This window comes from Lasioglossum baleicum, chromosome 1 (assembly GCF_051020765.1).
Source record: "Lasioglossum baleicum chromosome 1, iyLasBale1, whole genome shotgun sequence".
In the NCBI taxonomy this organism is placed as follows: Eukaryota; Metazoa; Arthropoda; class Insecta; order Hymenoptera; family Halictidae; genus Lasioglossum; species Lasioglossum baleicum.
This window is the reverse complement of record NC_134929.1, coordinates 7,494,899-7,519,926: the sequence shown is the minus strand read 5'-3', so window position 1 is coordinate 7,519,926 and position 25,028 is coordinate 7,494,899. Positions and strand designations below refer to the sequence as shown.

The window sequence follows — 25,028 nt, the reverse complement described above, 5'->3', positions numbered from 1 at the left end:
GTTGCTGGCCGCGGAACGTTACGCACGAGTAACCACGTATCGGCTAATGTTATCCAATGAAACGACGAGCCCCGTCTCATCGTGTAAATATTCAGGGTGAAACAGAGAAAGAGCGGAAACGGTTTCCGCCTCGTCGTTAATTTTCAGCCTCGTGCTAACTTATACCTCGCTCGCTCGGTTTCGAAATGATTAAACCACTCGTCTCTCTTTCTCTTCCCTCCACTCTCGCTACGCAGTCGGTGAACGACCCCTATCCGCGCTAATTCGAAATAATAGTTAAAATACAGAGTGTCGCCTAGCCGAGTCGCTGGGATCTATGGTTGCTTGCCATATCGATTAGACCCGTTCTTCCCATGACACGACCTTCGAGGAAGATCGGCTTTCCAATGATTGTCCGCTTAGAACTGGTTCTCGTACTCCCCATTACTTTGTAAAAATAACAAGAATGTGTCTCTGCACATGTTTAGCCGTTTTTAACAATATACACCCGAAGAAATACGTTTGTTCAATCATTTCTCAAGGATGCGCTTTACAATCTCGATAATTGTAAATTAAAAATGTTCGCCTCGTGTTAAATATCAGTTCTTTGTGGACGAGAAATTCTCCAAATATTTTCAGAAAATGTCATTGTCTCCATAAACTATATGGTCTCCGAAAAGCGTTAACTATGAAATCATTTTTGTGCATATAAGACAAACAACCCAATGTCAATCTTTGATCATAATTGCTCTAAAATATTAAACATAGTCAACCTGGAAACATTATCTGATCGAAGAATAATATCCGACCAGAGGTTTATTTTTCATTTAATAAATAATATTAATATAGATTGTCCCGCACACTCCTGAGGCAAATCAATTTCTACGTACCTGAACGTGTTTTGAGAACGAGAACAGGATTTCAAACAATGAAATCCAAATCCACATATGGAGTAATAAATCCTTTGAATCGCATTATTGCAAGCTCAAACATGCTTTATAATAATATTGATTTTTTTTAACGGCACGTGTTCACGGAATGTGTGAAATAAGATAGATCTGTAAAATTAAAAATCGTGATCGATTAGAGTGTTAAACACGTTTGATTGCAAGCACGAACCCCTCGTATTTTACCCAGATTTTATGGCGCGCCATGAAACTCGAGCAACGGTGCCCTTATCAGGCCCCGGGACGCATTAAATAGAAGCGAACGGGCTCGGAGTTACTCTAATTCCCAGAATTTTACGATCGCGAGCCGAAACCGCGAATCAGCATATACGGGAACTCGGGATCGGCAATTAGGTTTCCAGCCGGTCCCCGATGATAATATGCGCGCGTGCGCACCTATCAAATCGCATTAACAGCGAACACACGCGCCACATTATCGTCGCATTACGCTAATTGAACATGTGTTTCCCGTTGCAGAATTCTGCTAGGGACGTGGGTAACGATAGCAGTGATATTTTCGCAATCCAGCGAAATCCAATAATATTGCAATATTTCAAAAAATGATTATTGTTCCATGTGAAACATGTTTCTGAAAGTATTCTGATGAATACTAGACCTACCGAGCACTAAAAGTGACGGGTATAAGTTGCGACAAAAATTTGTTTACAAAAATTGTTCGGTAAGAAGGGTACAATTATATAGTCTAATTTTTTTGAGAATTAAAATGGCGGGGAAGAGGAATTTCAAAGTCAAATTAAGTTTTTTAAATGGGATGTCCTATTTTTTATACCATAGATCGATAGAGTATCAAATTCCGAGTATAATAGTGTTGACCTTTATATGTCCTAAAGCTAATAGTTAACGAGATTAACGAGATATTATCGAAACAATTTTCTTTCTTCTTTGGATAATATCTCATTAACTATTAGGTTTAGGACATATAAAGGTCAACACTATTATACTCGGAATTTGATACTCTATCGATCTATGGTATAAAAAAATAGGACAAACTTAATTTGACTTTGAAATTCCCCCTCCCACCATTCTAATTCTCAAAAAAATTAGACTATATGATTGTACCATTCATATATCTTCGTAACATCAGTGCGTCACAAGATATTTCGGTTATCAGATAAACGAAACACCCTGTACAATATTAAAGATGAGGAATTTTGTGATATCTACTAAAACATTTTAACGAATATTTTAACGTCATTCATTTTCATAAAAGCTCATTAAAGTAATGGATTCCAGATTTTTCATTTGAAATTAGTAAGCAATTATAAAGCGCTTCCTCGAATGTGACATTGACTTTGGTCAAGTGAAAATTAACACACGCGATAAATATTCGTTTGATGTAAAAATATGAATTTTTTCGAACATTCGTCCGTTTCGCGTTGATTTTTCGCAATTAGTGACGCAGCCGGAAGGACAAATCTACGGACAAAAGCGGATCCAAATGGTAGAACAAAATTCCATTGTCCGGAGATGCGTTGTCGAGAGAATTCAATTTAATAATGGTCCGGTAAACTTTGCCTTTGTGTCTGATCATTACCGGACAATACTACTCTCACGAATATTTATAAAGGATGACAGTTGGATTCCACAATGAAGTGATATGAGTTGCTACAGACGAAAACATTAACATCTCTACAAAGGGTATCGACCCGCTATATGTATTGTATATGTATTTCTTCGGCAAGTAGAAACGGTTAGCCATGAGCAGACAGATTAGTCGGCATGATTAAAGAGCACGCGTATGCTCCACGAAATTCCAGACCAATTTTATTCGGAAAATTTTAATTTTACATTTCTTTATACGCAACCATTTATCGTGGAATTTTTAATTGCAAACTCATTTATCTGTCTCCGCTTGAAAATTAATTAGATACTGAGAACAGTATTTTCGGATATCCGTTAGCCACAACGCTTGGAATTTTTATGATTGAAAATATAGAATAATAAAAACTAAAAAGAATATTTATTAAATTCAAAGTAGAATATAATAAATATTCACGACATTTCCACTTTGTTTTCGCCACAAAAAATCCCGTATGGCGATTCCTAGATTAATTACGAAAATGATGCCACAAGAAGCAGTGAAAGTGTTCTCACAAAATCAAGCAGAAATTAATAAACAAATCCGTTCATAAATATTCAAAGTTCAACTATCCGAAACACATCAAATCACTTTCGCACAGGCAGCGAAGCACCGCAACCGAATCGAGCGCCGGCATAATTACAATAACAATTTCCTTGGCGCGGTCTCGCAGCAACAATCGATTCGGTATTCACGCCACATAGGACAGGGGAGAAAAATGTAAATCGGGCAAAGAAGAACGTGACTGAAGAACGCGCGGTACAATAATCTCGACTCTAGGCGGTCGCGGCGAATAAAAAGGGCAAAACGAACAAGGGGGAGAGAAAGAGAAAAGAAGAACGAAGAAGGAAAGACACAGGGGATGAGAGAATAAATTGCTTCTCGTGGCTACGTCCTTCATATCATCGCGTATTACCGTTAACTCGGCCCTTGCGATTGCGATTGCCACGGAGAATTCATTTTCGTTCTTTTTCCACCCGCCTGCGGATTGCGCCCGATCACCTTCGTCGTTCAACCGCGACGAGCGAAACCCGTCCAATATTTCAACGTACCCGAACAGAACGACCTCTAAACATCGTTAGATACAAACAGCGATCATAACCCTTCATTCCTTATCGCCGTTTTCAAATTATACGTTCCCCGGCTCGCTCAATGTTCGCAAAAGATAACACGCAACGCAGCTCGACGCGATTTTTAACGTGTCCGGTGCTGACTCAAAATCGAGGCGATTTATTTCCTGAAACATAAACTAGCGAGACGAGATTCAACCGGGGACCATAACTGTTATAACCAAACAGAAAAAAAGTCATGGGATAACAAGTATTTCTTCGATTAAAATCGTGTTGGTTACAAGTAACGATTATAATGAATATTTTTTCTGTTGTTGGTAAATGTTATCGTTGAGAGAAATTCATTTTGAGCGATCGAAATAAATTTCTCTTATCGATAACTGCTTTGAGCAATCGAAACAGTTTTTCTTCACCGATAACAGTTATCGAGAATATTTTTTAATCATTTTGTTCTTCGAATTTTTTTCTTTATATTTTGAATAACTGTTATTTTTTATCTCTGGATTCAACAGATTCATTACTCCTGCAATTTCGCAGGTCATTAGCAAATTTCGTACAGTCAACCTGTTTTAGACAGTTATTAATAAAATTCTAAATTAAAATGTTACATGATATAAAAATATTTTTTAATTTATTCAAATTTAATCCTTTAAACATCTCGAAACAAGATGTCTTAGATATGTCTTGGACCACTTTCATAATTATGGGCACAAATATACAAACATTTCAAAAAGGAACAGCAGTCAGGTTTGTTGCCGGTGTTTTGCTAGTGATGTACATTAGGCTCGCACGGACTTCGTCCGGGGACGTTGGCACGGCCACGAGCCAAGTCTCATAAGGAACGATATGCTCATCCGAATTAACGGTTCCGAGGCGCGTTTTTATCTCGGCACCTAAATGATGCTCCGAGCGTATTTAATCCCCGCGGCCGCATTACACGGAACTGCTTTTTGCCGGGCACGTCTCCTTTCCAGCGAGTCGAATTTGCATTTCGAGCGACCGGTCTCACGCGGTCGCTTGCAACCCGACTTATACGAACGACTTCGGGGCCTTATGTGGCCTGTTTCAAGGAAGAACTTCACGAAAAATCCTTGGACACATCGCTCCTTGGGAGACCGTTCCCAACGGAACTGTTACACGATCGTCTTTGTACAAGCTGCGCTCAAAAAAGTTCGGGAACGATCTTCGTAACTATTTTAATCTCGGAACCACGTCACTTTTGTAGAAATATAAGGGTATACGTCAGATGAACAATTTCATTATATTTAATATGTCAACCTTGAAACATTATCCGATCGAATAACAGTTTCCGACCAGAGCTTTATCTTCAATTTGATTAATAATAATATAGATTGTCCCGCATTCCTGAGGCAAATCAATTTCTACGTACCTGAACGTGTTTTGAGAACGAGAGCAGGATGTCAAACAATGAAATCCAAATCCTCATATGGAGTAATAAATTCATTAAATCGCATTATTGCTAGCTCTAACATATTTTACAACAATATTGATTTTTTTAATGGCACGTTACAGGCATTCGAAACAAAATTGCGCAATACTATTTGTTAATCATACCTGTGTTTGTTTAGTTTCGCGCAGTCCATTCTTATGTAAATTTTAGGTTAAGCCATTTGTTTTGTTATGTCTTTTCGTTTTTATCAGTTATACTGTAAAAACTGTATACATTTGTATAAAAGGACCTCGTAATAATAATATGGGAATTCGAAAAGATATAGTAAAGCCGTGATCCAAAAGAACACCTCGGGTCCGTGCTATTTCTTAGATTGTGTAGTTGAGGCAACTCAAGCTTCTGGACCCCTCACGGGGTATGCCCCACAGTGGAGGAGGTAATCTTTGTTTTTCTTAGGTCCTACGGTTAACGTTTTCTTAGATCAAGGCTTTACTGTATTCTTTAATTCATCTATGTTTAGAAACGATGTGATCTTAATGGTTTTAATTAATAGTGATTTTAACGCAGGCCTGGGCGACGCTGGCTCGCGGAAAGGTGTGGCTGCTTCTCTCCTTCCCGAAGAGGAGTAGCACCAACAGCAGGCCTGTTTTAATGTTTTTGGCGTCTGCGTTTCATGGTTATGAAAACGTGACGTGCGACACGTTACTGGGGGATTGGACACGATAGATGAGATTACCAAGGCGACGTAACAGTAAAACGACGTCTGTCTCCAATTAAACTTGATCTCCAATTAAATGAAATTTTAATTCGCCATTTTCGTAGCGATCCGGCAGTCGACTCGGGCGAAAATGGCAACGAGAACAGAGAGTCCATCCTCCCATGACCCATCCTCGTAATCTCTCGACCCAGCCCCAGGATAACACGTGGATATAACGCATGCCTCGCGTGTCAATTATCGCGGCCCGAAACCAACGAACCTGTTCGCACGCATCCGGAACAATTTCCTCGTCACGCGGAACCAGTTCCACCTGTGTGTCGACGTTTCAATTATGTCACTCGTCAAGGGGAGGCCCTAAAATTCCACTTGATTCGCGACGCGCCTTCCCCCCTTTAGACATCATCGGTCATTCACGCTCGCGAACCAGAGTCATTCGGTTTTCCTTGCAACGATAAGCAAGGTATATGTACTAATATATTAGAAAATATATTATTTTATTGATACTAACAGTAGCGAGACCACATATAGTAATTTTGCAAAAACAGAAATATTCAAAATTACTATAACATATTTAATTTACAGACGCGATTCAAATAAATCTTGAGAAAGATCCAAACTAGGATCGAAACGTTGATTTTGTTTGACAATTAGCAAAGTTGCTTTATAATTCGTAATAAACGATCGAACCGTTGCGCCGAAAACATTTAAAAATTTATTATGAAATAAAACATGATACAAAAAGAATAACTTCTTTCACTTCTTGAAAGATGTCTAACTTCGTTTATTATATTTAACAATTTTAATAGTAGAAGAAAAGAATGTAGCTTGAACAAACAATGTGTACAATTATTTCATTCTTGTATGTACATTTTTCTAAAAAGAAATTGCTTACTACGCTCACGCAGTAAAAACCGTGGAAGCCAATTTCAACCAATGGAACAATTAAAAAATCCGATTGGCGTGTGTCGCTCGTTGAAGAGGCAAGGGTCATTACTCACCGAATAAATCATTAACTATTCTTTTTAACGGTACCATGTTTGAGCGACAGCGCTGTCGGAACAAGGCGTGACTCGTTAAAGCTGAATCACGCGAACGGTTTGTAGGTTCCCAGATCCAAAAACCGGTCGCAAAATCGCATAATCGTCGCCAGGCCACGTCCTCCTAATTTCGTTTTAATTCACCGAGTCCCGGTGACCCGTCGACCGCGTGAATTCACGGCAGAGACGCGTTACAATGCGGTTCCGTGTGCGAATCCAACTCGCGATCTAGCAAGTACCGTTCCCGTGTCTCGCGACCAAATTAAATCGGGACAAAACGGGACGGGTTAATTGTTCATGCGTGCGCCATTAATTTTTCGGTACAGTTACGGGATCCGCGTTTTCGCAAGCGGTTTTCAACGGGATAACGGACGCACAGCCGCGAACTTAAACTAGAACCGCGGTGTGATTTATCGATCGTTTCGACGCGGCTGAGATTGAAGGGGAAATCTAGGTGACGGTCAGACCAAACGAGTCCTGTAATATTATGACTCCAACTGCCATACTGTGGTTCACGAGATTCGGATAATGCCACCTCAAAAATTATTCGATCGAGACAATTAAATATAAGTCATTTCAACCCTCAAAAATTATTTCAAATCATGAACTCTTAAATCAGTGACTATTTGTTATGAGAAAAGTAATCTTGATATGTTTTGTCTAATTCTTGACATGTGACCAGTTTTATTATTGTATTTAGCGTTCGCGTTAATAGAAATATTTTATTTATTAGATTTATTGAAGTGAAACTTCTTTACTGCGGGGGCTTCAATTTTCTAGCATTACGAAATGAACTATGTCTCTTTCTTTCCCACATGCTCTCCGTCTTTGCATCGCAAATTTTGATCGTACATTATTTTTTCTATGATTTTCTATGATTCTATCATTGAAACAATTGGCTTGTGATAGCTAAAATATGATATAAATATTCTTGATTCAATTTTTGTCTAAATGTCTTGAAAATACTGCATCGAGAGTTGTTCCTGACCTTGTTATAGCTTCATTCAGGATTATTTACCATTTCCAATCTTAATTTACTTCTAAACATTACTAGACTGCAAGAAGTTTCACTTCTGCCGCGCGTGGCTTTTTATTATTAGATTTAAGGGATGGTTTAACCACCCCGAAACGTTCGGAACATTATAGCAACGTCCATCTTCGCCCTTAGAAATATTAAAGTGTTTTGTAAGCTGTTTAAACTCTTTATAATATTCTCCTGAAAGTAGATAGTTGATTGTTTTGTATCTGGTAAAAAAGGAAACATTACATTATTTGCATCATTACCTTTAATTAAAGAGAAAATATATAATTTCGGTATTTTAAGGTGAAATACAGCCCAACTCTTTTATCTTGGCAATGAATTTTAGAGAATAAGATATTTTCCCTTTCGTTCGATGATCTTTTGCTGGAAAGAATAAATAAGAAAGTATTTTATTGATGAAAGTTCATCGCTTGACCAAAGAAATTCGGTTTTATTTCACCTTAAAATACCGAAATTACATTCTCGCCAACCCAATATTTATTCACTGGGACTTGTCCGTTAACTGAACAGGTTACAAGTAGCAGCATCTCTTCAATAAACAACTACCAAACAGCACCACAAAGGTCTAAAAATCTCGGCAGAACAACAAAGACTCGCTCCAACTGGAAACCCTACACGACATCCAAGCGGGACGTCGACGTAGGAGGATGCTAACATTCCCACCCCGCGAGGTGTTACGTTACTCGGATCGTTAGAAGAGTGAATATCTCTGGTATTGTCGGTATCGCGGTACAAGGTGGACGCTGCTTATCAAGCCTCGTAAAAAAGTAGGGAACATCCCCGAACGTGAAAAGAAGAGGATGGAGAGAAAGAGAAAGAGAGTACAGAAAAGAAGAACGGGCAGCGATACAATGGCGTCCGAGCCGATCGAACACGGACTACCGGGACCATGTAGCGACAGGATATCAAAAGTATCCTTTATTTCGGCGAGAGAGAACACAGCACACTTGTCAGCCGACCCTCTATCGTGCCACGTCCGCTGGGGTAACTTTATACTCGGGATGATATTCCGTGTCTGCCTTCTCCTCTACCCACCGCACCCCCCTTTCTTCCCACCCCCGAATCCGTTGAAACCTGCTCTCGCCCTCTAATAAAGCCGTCTCGCCCAAAAATTCAACAGATACAGGCGAATTTATTCGGTCTCCCCTTTCACGGGAACGGAAACTAAGTGGAACGAGAGGATAATCCGAATGATACCGATGAAGAAGGGAACGGGCCCGACTCTTAAGGCGATCTCGAGAAGAATGAGACATGGGATTTCGGTGAACCCTGGGAATCTGGGCTTGTACGCCAATTTTTCCTTGAGCAAACTATTCTATTGTATTCTTGTGAAAAAATATACATATTGGTTTTTTAACAGTTTCCTTGCGGAACGTTTCACAACATATTCTTCACATTTTGACGATTGAAACGAGTCCAAACATGGCATAGTTCGGTGCATACTTGTTTGGTTAATCGACGATTCAGCAGAACCTCGAGTATCCGAATCGAAGGACTAAACAAAAGGATTAAACAAAGCCTTTTTCTTGCTCTACAGACCTATCTGCTTCAATTTTTCGAATTAATTAATTTTAATCAATTTTCAGGCTTCTTCAATGGAAGTTCCAGTAGGCAGAAAAATTAATTTTCGACATCTGCGCGACATCTCACTCAAGTTGTGTGGCACCGAAGCTCCAAGTTGTTGAGTAAAGACCATGGAGTGAAGAAGAAGTCTTTACTTCACCTAACAAAACACAAACTTGCGGGAAGAAATACGATACAAAAAACGCGAGAATTTATTACACGACCCAATATTATTATAAATAACCTAGTAGATGGAGGACCCCAGCGGCAGGACATCAAAGAGAAGTGTCTGTACACGATGTAACCGGCATTTCGGTCCCCTAGGTCTTACAGTATTCATCAAACAGAGCCAGCGCGTACTCTAAAACATTCTGCACAAAGAAGAAGAAGAAGAAGTGGGGTCCAGCGATTTTTTTCTTCCTAGCGCGGTTCATTTGAGAGAAAAATTTCGTTCGGCGAGTCGGAGGCGTGAAGATGGAGGGCCCACGGGGCCACATAGTACGCGCGATCCGGTCCCTGACGGGGGTTCGATAATAAATATGCAAAAAGGAGGATCGTCGATGCCCGTAAATAAAAACGGCGGGGTTTGCGTGCCGCGTCGCCGAAGGAGTTAGGACCTCCGAAATAAAAGGAGAAGAAATATAAAAAAGGGAGAAAGGACGCGCGGAAGGAAAGAACAGCGTCGCGAATGGGGTCTAAAAAGGGGGTGTAAGATGCAACAGTATGCGCCGACGTCGGTGCAACGTGTCCCGGTAATCTCTTGATTTAGTTCGACTTAGTGCTACGAACGTGTCCTCCTTTTTTAATCGTTTCTTTTTTGGCCCAGCGACCATCTTTGCCCGGGACCCTTTCGGCGGAGCCCTAAGGGACGATGAAGATAAAGGGCTCGAGGGAACGGTTGTCCGGATATCTCGGGTGGAGAATCATTGAACCGCGATATCGGACTGACGTCTCTATTTATAGAAAAATTCGAGCCACGCCAGGTTAAATTCGGTGGTGTCGATTCTGTTTTACGGTCGACCAGATGCCTGTCCCCTGCGGATGGGGCGAGACAGCAAGGGGAACTTAGGCGAGCGGAGAATCGAGGTAGGGTAAAACTGTACCGATTATATTGAACTGAGGATTCCTGCACGAATTCCTATTTTTCGAAAATATTTCATACAATTTGTTTTGTGTCGGATAAAATTGGAATTGCTGGTCATTTCTCTATGCCAGGCATGTCAAACACACGGCCATTGGTTTAAAAAGTAACGTCCGAGTTTGAATAATTTAGCCCTCCATGTAACTCTTTAAACATTAAATAGCGTTCTTTTAAACTAATTTTTACAAACGCTTTTTTCAGTATTGCAAGAGGAATTTCTAAGCTAACGAACTTGGCCGTATTTTGTTTGATCTCGCAACTTTTTACGGCCATAGGAACTTGGCTCCTATTTACAGGATGTTTTTGTTGGGATACTCTTTTACAGTAAATAAAATGTTAAATTTCTCAACAATGAATTTACATTTGATCCGATTTCTTTCGCAAAAACTTACTTATAAAATACTTTATTTGAATTTGATTTGCAAAAGGGTGAAATTAATTTGCAGAAGGGTGAAATTAATTTGCGAAAGGGTGAAATTGATTTACAAAAAGGTGAAATTTACTTGCAGAAGGGTGAATTTGGACGTGATAGTCTGCCAATCTTCAATAAAGAAGTCCATTCGAAAATGTCTGATCAAAACATTTTTATAAGTCGAATAATTGTGGAAGAAAAAACGAAGAACCAGAGTAAACACACAATGACTGTATTCCGAAGGTAAGATAAAATGATTACAGGCTAGGCACTCACCTGTACACGTTGCCGATGACGATCCTGCTTCAGCTGTCGTCGTTCCAGTTCCTCTTTTTTCTCGATCAGCGATCTTATCTCGACAGTGGCACCTGACGCGGTGGTATCATCAGGCACATCCGAACACGAGGGTAATCTCCTCAGGGTGGATACTGGCTCGTCCTCGTCCTCGCTGTAACTTTCGACCAGCAGCTCCGAGTCGCTCTGCAAAGCGAGTTAGAGCTTCGTTTGAACCAATTACCCCGATGCTGTGAAAAGTCATCGGGACTTCCTAACAGTATTTAGTAACAACCCCGTTCTCGTTGGGCTTGTTACTTCGATTTTTAAATTTAATCAAGCCCTTCTCCGTGGCCGCTCGCGGACGCACGTGTCCCACTTGAGCAGTCGAGCGGAGGCTAATTCCAATTTAACTTCTATCGCGAACGCGATTATCGAGGAACCGGTGAAAAATTGTACAAAGGGTTGAAACAGCAATGTAGTTCTTTGAGCCGGGATACTGTGTAGACACTTTATTAGGTGTAGAAATAAATTCTTTCCGTCGAATTTCAATCGTCTGCTATGATCATTTTTTGCAAGATAATCTTTCACTACTTTAGCAATCTGCAATACCGACATAGGAAGGAACAAAACATTGTCGCAATGCAACAAACTTCACATTATAACTTCCTTATTATCGTTAAGAATGTCACCGACGAAGGAGCATATTCGGCATTGCCTCTTATTCGCTTTTAATCTCCGAAAATCAGTGAGTGAGGCCAGTCAAATGGTATGTGCGGCATATGGTGAAGGGGCTGTTACTGATAGACTGTTACTGACTTGAAACTAATTAATAAACTGCTAAAAGTTTTCTGGTCCAACTGCAAATAGGAGCCATATTGAAATTTCCATGCCATTTTATGAATACCATTTTACTTATGTGATATATTAAAGCCTGCCTAAGTAAATGAAATTTATTATTTGAAAAATAATATATAGATATATGTTAGGATCCATCCGCTATCATCAAATTTAACGTTCTACTTTCGGTTTTATTAATTAAATCCCTTGCTCGATGCCAGATATTCGACACTTGACATGTTCATTCATATAAATCTGAATTAACCAATTAACTCACCTGCTCCGGAGGTGAGCTCGGGGTACTAATGCTCGATGTTTCGACCACAGACACATATTCAATCTCGCCATTTGCACTCTTCTGCAACTTCAACACTGGCGTCTCCAAGCCGCAGAGGTATACTTGCCCGAAGAACAAAATCTTGTTTATCCTGAGACACACCTGGGCTATTTCCTAAAACACGTAAATATTTCATAGAAACAATTCTTCGATATTAGTAAAATGTATTATATATGCTATATAAAAAGTAGTTTTACCATATCCTCAGTCCTCTCGGCGTAGATAGGATCCTGAGGATTCGACATTAGTGGCGTAAACCCTGCCAGGGTTGTGTCTTCCTGTAGTTTCACCAGGTCGAGTTCTGGAACAAATATTAAACATACTTCTTCATCTTGTGCGTTGGAAAAATCGCCAAATATTTTATAGATACCTAATTCTACAGTAAAGATTCGATCTCCGAAACACCGTCGGTTTCTTGGATCGTGTAGTTCCCAGTTTCTTAGATCGAACATTTACTGTATGCATAAAATTGTCAACTTCTACATTTAAACAGCTAAATTTTGATCTCCTTTATAAAATTGAGTTTGGAGCGAAAAGAAGTATTAGGTTGGCAACTAAATTCGCGACCTTTTGTTTTGTAATTATTTTATCATTAGAACCTCGTTCAGTGGCCATTACTTTTAAACTGTATATCATTGGGAAGCTCTGAATTTTGCGATTAATTTGATATAAAATACTTATGCTTAAAAAATATGGCTGAACGCGATCGCGTACTACCGAGCGTCGCGCGGGGAGGTGTAACGGTTAAATTTAATAGTTTGTATCTCCCAAACGCATAGGCTTCTTTAAAAAGTTTTTTAAAATATTGCATTGTCGTCCAATTCTGTCAGCTATGTTTAAAATTTCAAGTCTCTAGCTCGTCGGAAAGTTAGTCTAAAATCAATTGCAAAATTTATACCGAACACACAGACAAGAAAGCGAGCTAATAAAAACGTGGTAAAATACGAATCTGAGTGTTCGCAGTTTTTACTCGGCAAATTCCCACGGCAGCAGCTTGTTATATAAATCGCGGTGCCGTTGGAAAACTACATTTTATATATTTGTACCGAGAGCGGTTCTCAAGTTTTACGTGTTCGATGTAAACGGACGGTTAGGAATCCTCTCCCGAAAATTATGCACCAGTGACGAATCGAAGCAACAGATAATGACAGACGCAGCCTGTTATCATGCAAATGCGATACCCAATGCATCGCCGATGAACATTCAGCAACAACTACCGGGGAGTGGCAGGGCGTTCCGGTTAGTCCCGGTCCCGGGAACGGATAAACGAGAATCGACCACATTCAACTTGTCCGATGACATAGTTGCACGATCGATGAGCTTCACTGACAAGGAAGATCGATCGACTGTGACCGGGGATGCTGATCGTGCGAATGCATTCAATAAACGACCAACAGATAAGTGAGAGCTGTTCGGGATCAAAGCGAACACCAAGAAAATGATTGCGTGCTCTACGAGGTTTCACTTGTTAAGAAAACATCGCAAAACTATCACTTCGCGTTCCAGCCTAATCAGGAACATCATGTTGCAAATACGATTTGGTGTTTGCTCAGTTTCGAAATATTTTTGTCGCGTTGTTTATCGTTTTCTTTCCAACCATTTTAACTCTAGAATTATACATATACAGTGAGTGAAAGGAGTGAATAACTTTTTTATAATTGTACCAAACGACCTGACTTTTTTATAATCAATTAGAAGCATTGGTTTACGAAATGACATGCAAAAAATTTACTGGAATTCTGAGAATAGATTTCATTATTCGTAAATGAGATTTTTCACATAAAATTTAAATTTACAAAACTATTGATTTCCTGTAGACCGAAATAAAATTCCATTCTGTCGTTCCATAGCTGTAGGATATGCATTGTAATAATACACAAAGCAATATACATGTTTCTCCTTCACATAAATTAAAAGTGTGCTCGTTTCTCATGTGAAAATTGAGAAAACGAGAGGTTCTCGATATAAACAGCGAATTATTCACCGAAGTATACAAATGACTATATTCGAGCATAAACAGGCTCGGTCGAAAAGAAATAATAGAAGTCGCTCGTAACTTCTTGCTGTATACATATATGATCGAGGAAGCAGGTTTACGAAGAGTCTCGCGCGATTCTTTTTGTTGCGCCGCGTCGAGCTAATATTTACTCTGTAATGTTTAATCGATAGTTAATGCGGGGAGCGTTAAAAGAAAAGCAGGATTACGTGACCGCGGGCAAGGATCTCGGGTATCGCGTCACGAGCACAACGATCGTTAACCGACGCCGGTTTAACGCGATCGCCACGACACCGATTCGGAATTCGCATTAACAACACGTGCATGCGAAATAGAGAGCGCGATTAGGTTTCTATATTTCTTTACCCACGGCGGGGACGAACCGGGACTTAATCTACCTCGCGCGAAGTCCTCCGGATGATCAATCGCGGACCTCGGACGCTGATCCTGCTAAAGCTGCGTCTCCACGCGATCTGCGCCGCACAGTGGACACTTTGGTCGAAACTCGATTCAAAATCAAAGAACTTTCGATAGAAATGAGGTAGAGCGATGAAATTTTTTTTTAATTAAAGCTGAAACTTTGCAGAATATGGGAAAAATAGGGAGATTATGGTACGACTGTTTTTTAACCTTGAGAAAATTCGTTAAACATAGAATTTCAAGAAATCGATTTTGCAATATCCTGAGGTCGTAGACAAATTTTGAGACTAGATTTGAAATCAGCGTGAAAAAATCTACGGGAAATGAAGTACAGCAAAACTACAATTTTCTTGAAATTGTGCAAGTTTAACGAATTTTCTCAACGTTAAAAAACGTTCTTACCATAATCTCCCTATTTTTCCCATATTCTGCAAAGTTTCAGCTTTAATTTTAAAAAAATTTCATCGCTCTATCTCATTTCTATCGAAAGTTGTTTGATTTTGTCTCCGATTTGGACGAAAGGTCCCACTGTGCGCCGCACAGATTTCACAATTATTTCTTTTGTTACTATATCAAATTTGTAAAATTTGGTTAGACCCCTCAAGATCCCATAAAAAGCCAACCACAACGAATTTCTTAGTTCACGTCTCATAAAATAAATGATGTACTTCGAATTCATGCACTTTTAATATCCAAAAGCCGATTCAACGCTAATTAAATAGCGAATGTTTGAAATCAATTGTCGAGTTACCGAATCGTACTTCGTGTTTTAATTATGCAACAGGAAATCAAGGCACGTACACACAGTTCCGAGTGAAGCTCCCAAGTCGATACGAAGCTTAACACGACCCTCCTCACGTTCCACGCGAGTTCCCGGCCGTAGTGACCCTGAACTTCGTGTAATATTCGCGATAAATGTATCCTGGCGTTGTAAAGCGATTCGCGCAACGCTCGCGAATATTAATGGCGGTCGGTCGCCGACACAGATTTGAAATCGGTAGACGGGGCAACAGGATCGTTCCCTCTTCAATTCTAATCCCAGCTAAGAAGGATACGGTGTCCCTTCGGGCCTTTCGTTACAATTGGAAGCATAAATCAAGATATTGTATTATAATTCTGACTGCGAGCTGATTTTTCATGTACCACCGAGTAATAGACTATCTCGGCACACTGGACTCATTAACCCTCATCCGCTTCTCATTTCACGAATTGAATCTGGCCCCTTAGTATCAAATGAACACAGTGCAAAAGACACGTGTATAATTTTAATTAGAGTCTGTCAGCGCCCAGTCTAATTGCTGGACTGCTAATTATAAATCGACGAATTTAAAGCGAGACGTGATGTACTTCATGAGCATTTAGTTTCGAATTTGTTTACGAACTACAGATTTTTGTATTACTTGAGGAAGTTTGTAGTACTTCGAATCTGTCTTTTCTTTTTTGAATCAATTGGACTGAAGCATCCCGTAAAAATGGCGCACCAAGAGGCAAAAGGCGGCAAGAAAGAAATGGAAAGGAAAAAAAAGAGATCCTCTGTTGATCTTTGCAATAAAAGATTGTTCCTCGAGCACGTTCGGCAGCCTCTTCGGCCGTTCCCCCCGGCGCCCTTTTGTTCAATTTACCATTGTGAGAGTGCATCGTGTTCTCGCTCGTGCGTAAGGATAAATCTGGTAGGAGGATCGACGAGGACAACGAACAGAGAACAGAGTAGCAAACGCCAGAACCGTCGGAGCCAACAAATTGGCATTACGGCACACGTTACCCGGAGGTACCGTTACTGTCTCGGTTCCTTTTTCGAATCGTATCGCTCGCTGCGTTCTCGCGTGCGCACGATCGCTCCGAGCCGGACATTCCCGCTGCTTAGCATTTCGATACTTTTTTCATTTACTTTGCCTCTCCTCGTCTCATTTAGCTTCCATTCAGAGGAAACAGATTGGTCCACGATCGGTCACGTGCACGGCAAGCTGAATTTTAAGTGCGACCAAGAAAAATGGGAACGATACGTCAAATATTTTTGCCGCCGTCGGATAATTAATTTCGATCCGTTAATCATTTGTTTTTGCGAACTTGGCTTGTGAACGCGACCTTAATTGCTCACTTCGAATACTTCGCAATTATTGAAATTATATTAGGTCGTCGCATGTGAGATGTCCGATCAGAGGTGGGCATTATTTGCCGAAACAAATATTTCAAATACTGTTTAATATTTTACTTATTGCATCTACTCATTGTCGTTCTTTTTGTTATTGGAGTAGTACTGTTCGTGTCGCCGAGTCCTTTGACTAAGAACTAGATCTATCCTAACGGACCCACGCAGCTGGTAATGCCTGTTCTAGTTTCGAGCCGCGTCCTTGATCTTGTTATACTTACTTTTCAGACAGGTTTGTACACGATAACAGTACATAATTCATCATTTAATATGTCGACGAAACAAGGCCGACCGTGTTGTTGATCCATTAAATCACAAGTCTTAAATGGTCTTGTTTGAACATTTACGTAGCAGCGTTCGCAGTTCAGGTAAAGATTTACTCTGGAAAGCGATCGACATTCTTACTCGTAGAACATACTTCATGTTTCTATATATCATACTTTCTATGAAGATAATATTAAGCGAAATACAATGTTAACAACAAAATTATGATAACGAATATGTTCCAAAAAAAATGGTTTGGTTGGATCGTACTAGTCCGAACAAATCCTGTTCACATTAGGACCCAGAAGAAGACCAACATTGTTCTCAAAGAACCACGTTTAAAAATACGTAACAAAAGTAACACATAATAATTCGAACAGATCTATCCTTGACTGGGAGGGGATCATCAAAAGCATCAATCTCGTTAAAATTAAACAATAAAGTCCAAACAAATACCTGTTTCCATTAGGACCCAGAGGAGGACCAACATTGTTCTCAAAGAGCCACGTTTAAAAATACGTGTAACAAAAATAATGCATAATAATTTCAACAGATCTATCGTTGACTGGCAGGAGATGGTAGAAAGCATCAATCTCGTTAGAATTAAACAATAAAATCCAAACAAATACCTGTTTCCATTGGGATCCAGAAGAGGACCAACATTAATCTAAAAGAACAACGTTTAAAAATACGTAAAAAAATAATGTATAAGGCTTTGAACAGATCGACAAAAGCATCACTCTCGTTAGAATTAAACAATAAAGGACTTGTTAGCGGCGTGCAACGGTAGCAATGATGCTCTTCGCGTGGACTGGTCGCGAGTCGGTCGCGATTCCGCGCAAATGAGCCAGGCCTAGGATAGCCGGGGCGGCAATTTCAGTATTCATAGGATGCAAGCAGAAAGGGACAAAGAGATCGAGTGCAGAGGGCACAGTAGCACACACACCGTCGGTGTGGCTCATGGTGCAGGCTGCAAGACCATTGGCTGGCGACTTGTAAACGGCTCCGGCCCGAGCGTATGGCACTGCAGTGGTCACATCGAAGAACGGATTCACCGTTACGTAACCGGCGGCTATCCACGGGTCAACAGACGGCCAGAGGCTTCACCGTTCGAGGAACTTAAGTTTTTCGATTGAGGACTGGTCCAGGATCGGGTGGGGAGAAGGATATATCCCAGAGAAGGCTGTTTATCGCGGGGGATCGTCGCGCGCGTCCCGGCTGCCTGGGATATTTGCACAGGAATTACGGCAGCCGGCTGCCGGACAGCTTGTAATTAACGTCCGCTCAGGTATTGTTTGATCGAGAATTATTACGGTGACACTATTACCCCGCCGGAGCTACGTTACTCGATGATATGTTACGTTGTTGCGCGTGGAACGTCCGATTTTTCAATACGAATCTAACGAAGCCTTCTGATCTAGACATACTAATATAGTCTGCAGAATTATTAGGTCACAACCGTGAATAGTTGAATTGGCTGTTGAATATTATAGTAGAAGTGCATGAATTCCAAGTGTATAATTTATTTTAAAGGCGATCAATAATATTGTCGAGGCGCATTGAAAGGGCATATTGACCGTTTAGCAGGGGTCAATTAATTCATTCATTCTTAATTCGGGAGCTGCAATATTATTGTCAACCTACATTGACAATATTATTGATCGTCTAAGGGCCCCTTTATGAGACGTGAACCAAGAAATTTATTGTGGTTGGCTTTTGTATGGTAACTTGAAGGGTCTAATAAAACTTCATTATGGAAATCGGGCTGCACACCTATTTAAACAAAAGTAAATAGTTCAGCACAAAAGGAGAATAGAGGTCACCTTGAAATCGTGGAAAACGACCTTCAAAACGGTGTAAGGCATAATTGCATGCGAAACTTCAGATGGGACACCCTGTATATGCACATACAGGGTGCTCAATCTGAAGATGGCACCGTAAGTATCAAGTTGCGATGATAATGTTGCTCGCGGTGTGCTTAAATTAAAAATTCCATTTAAAACTTGATTGATTCGATGTAAATTCAAATCCTACGTCTTCAACAATTTGTTCACGCCGATGAAAGTCATTTTCGCTTTAAAAACATTGTTAATATCCACAGTTAATGATTACTAGATTTTAATGCAAAATATAAATTGTCTGCAGTAACATTATACATTACATTATGTACATTAAACTGCAATTGGAAACCATTTCCTTCGAACCGATTCCGGACTTTCGAACCACTCTGTATTTACAATGCGCCCGGAGCCGCGTCATTACGCAGTTACAGTAAACTCCGTCCCGAACGTCTCATTAAAATCGCGGAATCTGAAATAAGAGTACGACCGTCGCGTTCACTTTAGGCGCGTCCCGGCGCATCCCGATTATGCATTAATGAGCCAAGCCGGCCGCAACATCCCGCGGGAGAAATGTTCCTTGGACTTTGCATCCCCGAGGACCGACCACCGCCTAACGGCAAATCGATCATCTCTCTGGGGCTCGATTACAGTGATTAGTCCAGTCCTCTCGATCATGCACAGCGCCGCGCGGCGCTTGTTTTCTGCACGAAAATCCATGGATATTTTCGTCTTCGTAAAATATGCTAACATTCTTCGGTGTACTAAAAAGATTCAGCAACAAATGCATTAACTTTCTTCATTCCAATTATTTCTTTATGAAACTTTCGCAGCATACTCGTGGCATTTTTCTGACTAAAATGGTACCAAACATGACATACTTCAGTGCACAGTTGTTCACGCAATTGACGATTTAGTGGAGCCTCGATTATCCGGACCGGTGAATATCGGTGTCCTTTTTGCGTATATTGTATGATAACACAAATACTGAACGTCAACGAACCTTCAAAAATCGCGATTGTAGTGTTCGAATAGTTTGCGAGTCACTATACGTGCTACCGTTTGTGATGGGGGTGTAGATCTCTAGATCGGTATGCACGTCTGGGATCGACGGCGGATTACTATGATTACTAATCGACTTACATTCGATTACTCGTGCTGAGCTCGCGCAACAAACGTTTCTACGATGCTCGTTCACGATGATCGACTGCCCGTCGCGATCCGCTACGGATGAATCGTGCGATCGTGAGGACCGTCTGCGCTGGTAATCGCGATCGAAACGATTTACAGGACTCGTGTGACCGTTTGCTACCGCCTTTGCGAACGCTCGCAAACGAGAATGTACCTGCGCGATGATTCTTCTTTTATTCGAGGAGGAACGCAACAGAATTGCCAGTAATGGTGGTTAACGTCGAAATGACAAGTTGCCGAGGAAGGCTCTGGCATGGGTCTGCGCAGAGAGAACCAGTGACGGATTCAAGCGGCGATGAAGTGGTCTCAGCCGAGACCGTGAAAATCAGGGCAATCTACAGGCTGTTAGGCTTGCGCCGGCCCGTCGTGTGAATTTCTTGCGAGAGCTGGCTTTGATAAAGCGCGTATATGTATTATATGAATTTATATTTTAGACCTGCTCGATGAGTCATGAGAAACGGAACGAATAAACGTATCTGTTGGCAGTGAAGAGGAAGATGCCTCAAACAAACGTTATATTGTCCATTTCTGATGGTCATCTATTGTTATGGTGGTGGTGTGGTGGTGCTTCAGAGGTTTCAAGGTGACCTTTGTTTGTTTTCTTTAAACGGAACTGTATGTTTCTGTTTACGTAAGCGTCTAGCCTAGCCCGAGACGAATTCGCCGACCTATAATACTTTTTTATTCCAAGGTCACTTAACACTTAACACTTTGCGTTTAAAACTACCGCTTTGCTTGGGCGATTAATCTTTGTTAAAAATATAGCTTTGCTTGAGCTACACTTCGCAACCTCAAAAGATCAAAGCCCTTGCGCTTCTTGTGCCTTCTCTGCTGTCCTTCTTTTCGTCATTCTAATTATCTTTCGTTTTCTCTTAGTTCTAGTTCTTTTTCTTTGCGTTCGGTTAGTGTTAAGTGGTGTCGGGTTTCTTTAGTTTAAATAGGTTAGCTTTAAGTTTTAAATAAACTGGACATTGACTCTATCGCTCTAAATCTCTCGAATGCTAGTACCTTTACGTTTCACATCCTTCCACGACCCTGCTATTCCTTTACATAAATTAATGGTCAATTTAGGGTGAGCGCATACTAGAGGGTCTCGAGAAGGCCGCGGAGCTTTGCTCTCCGTCTACCTGCTAGAGATTTGTTGCCGCATGGACTCCTTGCTCCCTTCCTCCAAGGCCCCTGCCTTCTCGAAACGATCCGCGGCCTTCCCGCGACCATCTAGTATGCGCTCACCTTTAGTGTCATTCAGTGATATTCAAAATGTATTATAGCTTAGCCAGGCGGAAGGACGTTCGTCAGAGAAGGAACATCCTCTATAGAAATCGTTTCAAGGAATTTATAAAGTTATGCACCTAATGATAACACTGATGCCGAAACTGCGCTAAATTGCGCTAAAAACTCACCGTCCTCGCGTCCCTCCGCGTCCTTGGCCTGGATCAAAATCGTATTCGAGTAGCACACCTTATCCAACAGGTTCACCATAGTGGCCAGCCTGCTCCAGGCGTCTCCAGCAGGGCTGCAACGAAAACTGACGTTATCTCCACGGAACGAATCGAACTCCCATCGCCCCAGCCGTTCAACTATCAGCCGGGATCGCGAAATCAGAAACCGGAAGGATCCAACCGCGAATGGCTCTTCCCTCGCACAATAAATATTGCTCTTTGCTTCAGCGAGCTGCCTGAATGATTCAGATGCGAGTCAAGCTATAATCGATAGCGAGTGCTCAAGAAAATGTGACTGGTACACGTCGTTTCATAAAAATGACGAGACCGAATTTATTTAGACTTCTCGCAATTTTTATGACGCGTGCTCGATTAGAATTTTCAATAATTATCGATAAAAATGTAACACTAACCGATTGTGGCATAGTTACTGTTAAATTACTTTGATTTTGTGGGAATTTCTGGGATTGATACCCGTCGCTAGATTCTTTGCATTTGAATGTCTTGGATTATTTTTGATACAGAGAAATTATTAAGAGCAGAAATACATTTGTATGTAACTTCTGTTCCTAGCAATTAACTTCGAAAACTTGGATTTTACACCTTGATTTTATGGTTGTTAGTTTGACAATCAAAGTGTTGAGACTTGTACGGAGACTCTTTTGAGTAGCTGTAACTGCCTCGAGAGTATCAGCCCGAGGATGTCAGTTTTCAATAAGGCGTCAGAACGGCCGGCAATAATTTACACGCAAACAGTCCTCGCCGATTAAACGAATGGAACCGCGCGCAATTAACGAATGACCTTTCATGACGCGGATCGATTAATCGCCGGTCGAACGCGTCGTGCGATTTTCTTTGCAGTTCTTTATCGCCGCCTCGGGGGCTGCGAAGAGCGTGTGCGCGGGCGAGCGCGCGAGCCAACGATACCATCGAATGATCGATAGCTTGGAAAATGATCCCCCGCGCGCGCTGCCATTCATCGCGGTGAAAATAATTAAACGGACGACTTTGGATTTACAGTAACACGGAAGTGGCCGGCAGGATAAACAGCGTCGGCACACGTCTTATATACGAGGTGTGATCAAAAAGAAACCGGACCCTGTGTCAGCTGCCTTGGGAAGGTGTAAAATCAAATTTGATGACGGTGCTGAACCCTCGTCTATCATATGTGTATACTTGTGCAGGGTGTATAAAAATGGATCGGTGGACATTTGTAAAGGAAACTTTCCGCAAAATAGTTTATAACTAGACTGCGGATCTTTATGCAAAATAAAAAATGTTTGCATTGATTGCAAGACACAGGAGCCAAATAAAAATTGTGTCCTTCTTTTAAATATCCCATTGAACTGAAACTGATACATCGATGTCCTTAAATATTTTTAACACGTCCACTGTTATACGTATAGACAAAAGTCTACTACTACAGTCCACACGACCCTGTCGATGAGAAAGACATGATCGTGTGCGTGCCTTAAGCCAAACGAAGTTTAAAGGGACATTCGTCGCTAGGCCAAGTGATCGTCTCCCTGCCCATTGGGATCATAAATTTGAATTAGCAAAATATGAAAGCATACCTTACATCCATTTTTATACATGACCCCCTTAAGTCGAGGATTTACTGTATCGGTAACATCTAGCAAAATGCATACACTATAAATGTAATTTAATTAAGATGTTGCGAAGAAGCCTGCGAGTTTCGTTTGTGTTAGATTTGAGTGACGTTTACACGCTTCACGTTTGCCATCACGAGTCCAGTAGATTCCGAGTCGTACACTCAGAATATTAATTGATTAGCGGATAGAGCAAGGATTATGACAAAAATCAGTAGTCCAGTTGCAAGCAATTAAGTCGTGTTCGTGTGGCTGTGGGATTTATTGTTCGGCTTGAAAGAACAAAGGTAGAACATGTAAAAATAATGGGAAAAAATCCGCGGAAAGGCGTACCACCATACTTGGGCATCGTCCATATTCGTAGACGCTCGTTTGTTTCGACAGCCAATCAAGAGAGAACAGAACCACGGGAATAAGCAAATCTGGCAAAGTTAATACATCACTCGATGAAAAAAGGTCGTCGGGAATGAAGAATAGTATCGCGTACAAGCCAACGGCGTCGCCAGAGGCAGAACAGCAGCCGCATCGAAAAAGAACTGTGGAAAAAGAGGATTCCGCGAAGGTGATTGATTGATTGATCGCAATTATACGGTCCCGGGCACGAGCGGCGCCTGATAGAGCCAACCTGCTATCCTCCACGTGATAAAAATATGTGAAAACGAGAGAGAGGGGGGGAAGGGGTAGGAGGGCGGACAGTGATCGAAGAATTCGCGATCAACAGCAGATTAATCGGCGATCGTGTCTTCTATAAATAAAGACTGTTCTATTCGCGTAGTTGAGCATGATCGGGGTAGGAGATGCTGCGCTATCATGCAGACTGGTGCGGCGCGGCGTTATGTTGCCGCGTCCTTGCCAAGGCGACGCTCGCGCTCGCATAATTGTTAATCGCTAACGAGCAACAATAATTAACTCATCCAGCCGGATAGCCAGGGCCCCTGTGCGAGCTGGTTGCGCAAAGAGGTGTTCGATCGCGCTCGTTCCTCGCAGTTACGGGACTAAAGGGGCCTTGAAACTCGTTTAATGGACGATAGATTGCATCAGTCGGGCAACCACGACCATTTTCTCTCTTTTCGCCTTACCGCGAGATCCTCTTTTTCTTCTGTCTCGTTAGAAAGATCCAGCGGATCGATATTCGGTGCCGAGAGAGCTCGCCGCTGGCGGTGGGGCGATGCCGGACAAAAATCGTTGTCTTCGATCTTTCGCTCGAATATTCGACGAAAATACGCGCTTCTAAGGACCGCCATTGTCTACCCCTCTTCCGACGGGCTTCGGCAATCCATTCGACCCTTCGGCGTCCCGTGGGAGCCGACGAGAAAATTCTTTTCTACCTGTTTTACCTTCTCGGAATCCCTTAATAGCATAAATCAACTCCGCACTCGCTCATAATAGTTTCATCCGTTCAAACAAGCTTGCTATCAGCGCGCGGCAGGATTCAATGAGAAACATCAGCCAGCTTATTTTTCAACTACTTCATTCGATGAATTCATCCTTAACTCGGAGTATCCACCACTAAAAATTGCTATACTATTAAATATGTTGGTGTCTAGTCAATTACTAAACATTTAAGTGTTGTATTAGGTGTTATATCAATTTCAGATCCACAAAATGAGAAAAATGATACAAAACCGAATGAATCGAACTATAAAATAATTCAATATAGAGGAGACTAAGCGAATAAATAAAATGCATCGATCCAAAAGAACCGAACAAGCCGACAGAGATAGAAATAAAGAAAAAGAGAATGTAAA

General features: G+C 41.2%; 1 protein-coding gene across 5 annotated transcripts in view; it reads right to left on the bottom strand.

Moving 5' to 3' along the window:
• LOC143212692 (telomerase-binding protein EST1A) overlaps nucleotides 1-25,028 on the bottom strand; it is a 169,694-nt gene that overhangs the window by 47,973 nt on the left and 96,693 nt on the right. For all 5 annotated transcript variants that reach the window (XM_076433782.1, XM_076432154.1, XM_076435479.1 and 2 more), the window contains 4 exons: nucleotides 21,632-21,744; nucleotides 12,568-12,671; nucleotides 12,311-12,484; nucleotides 11,197-11,400 (listed from right to left, as the gene is read on the bottom strand). In XM_076433782.1, coding sequence (XP_076289897.1) covers nucleotides 11,197-11,400; nucleotides 12,311-12,484; nucleotides 12,568-12,671; nucleotides 21,632-21,744 — 595 coding nt within the window. The remainder of the gene's footprint in view (nucleotides 1-11,196; nucleotides 11,401-12,310; nucleotides 12,485-12,567; nucleotides 12,672-21,631; nucleotides 21,745-25,028) is intronic.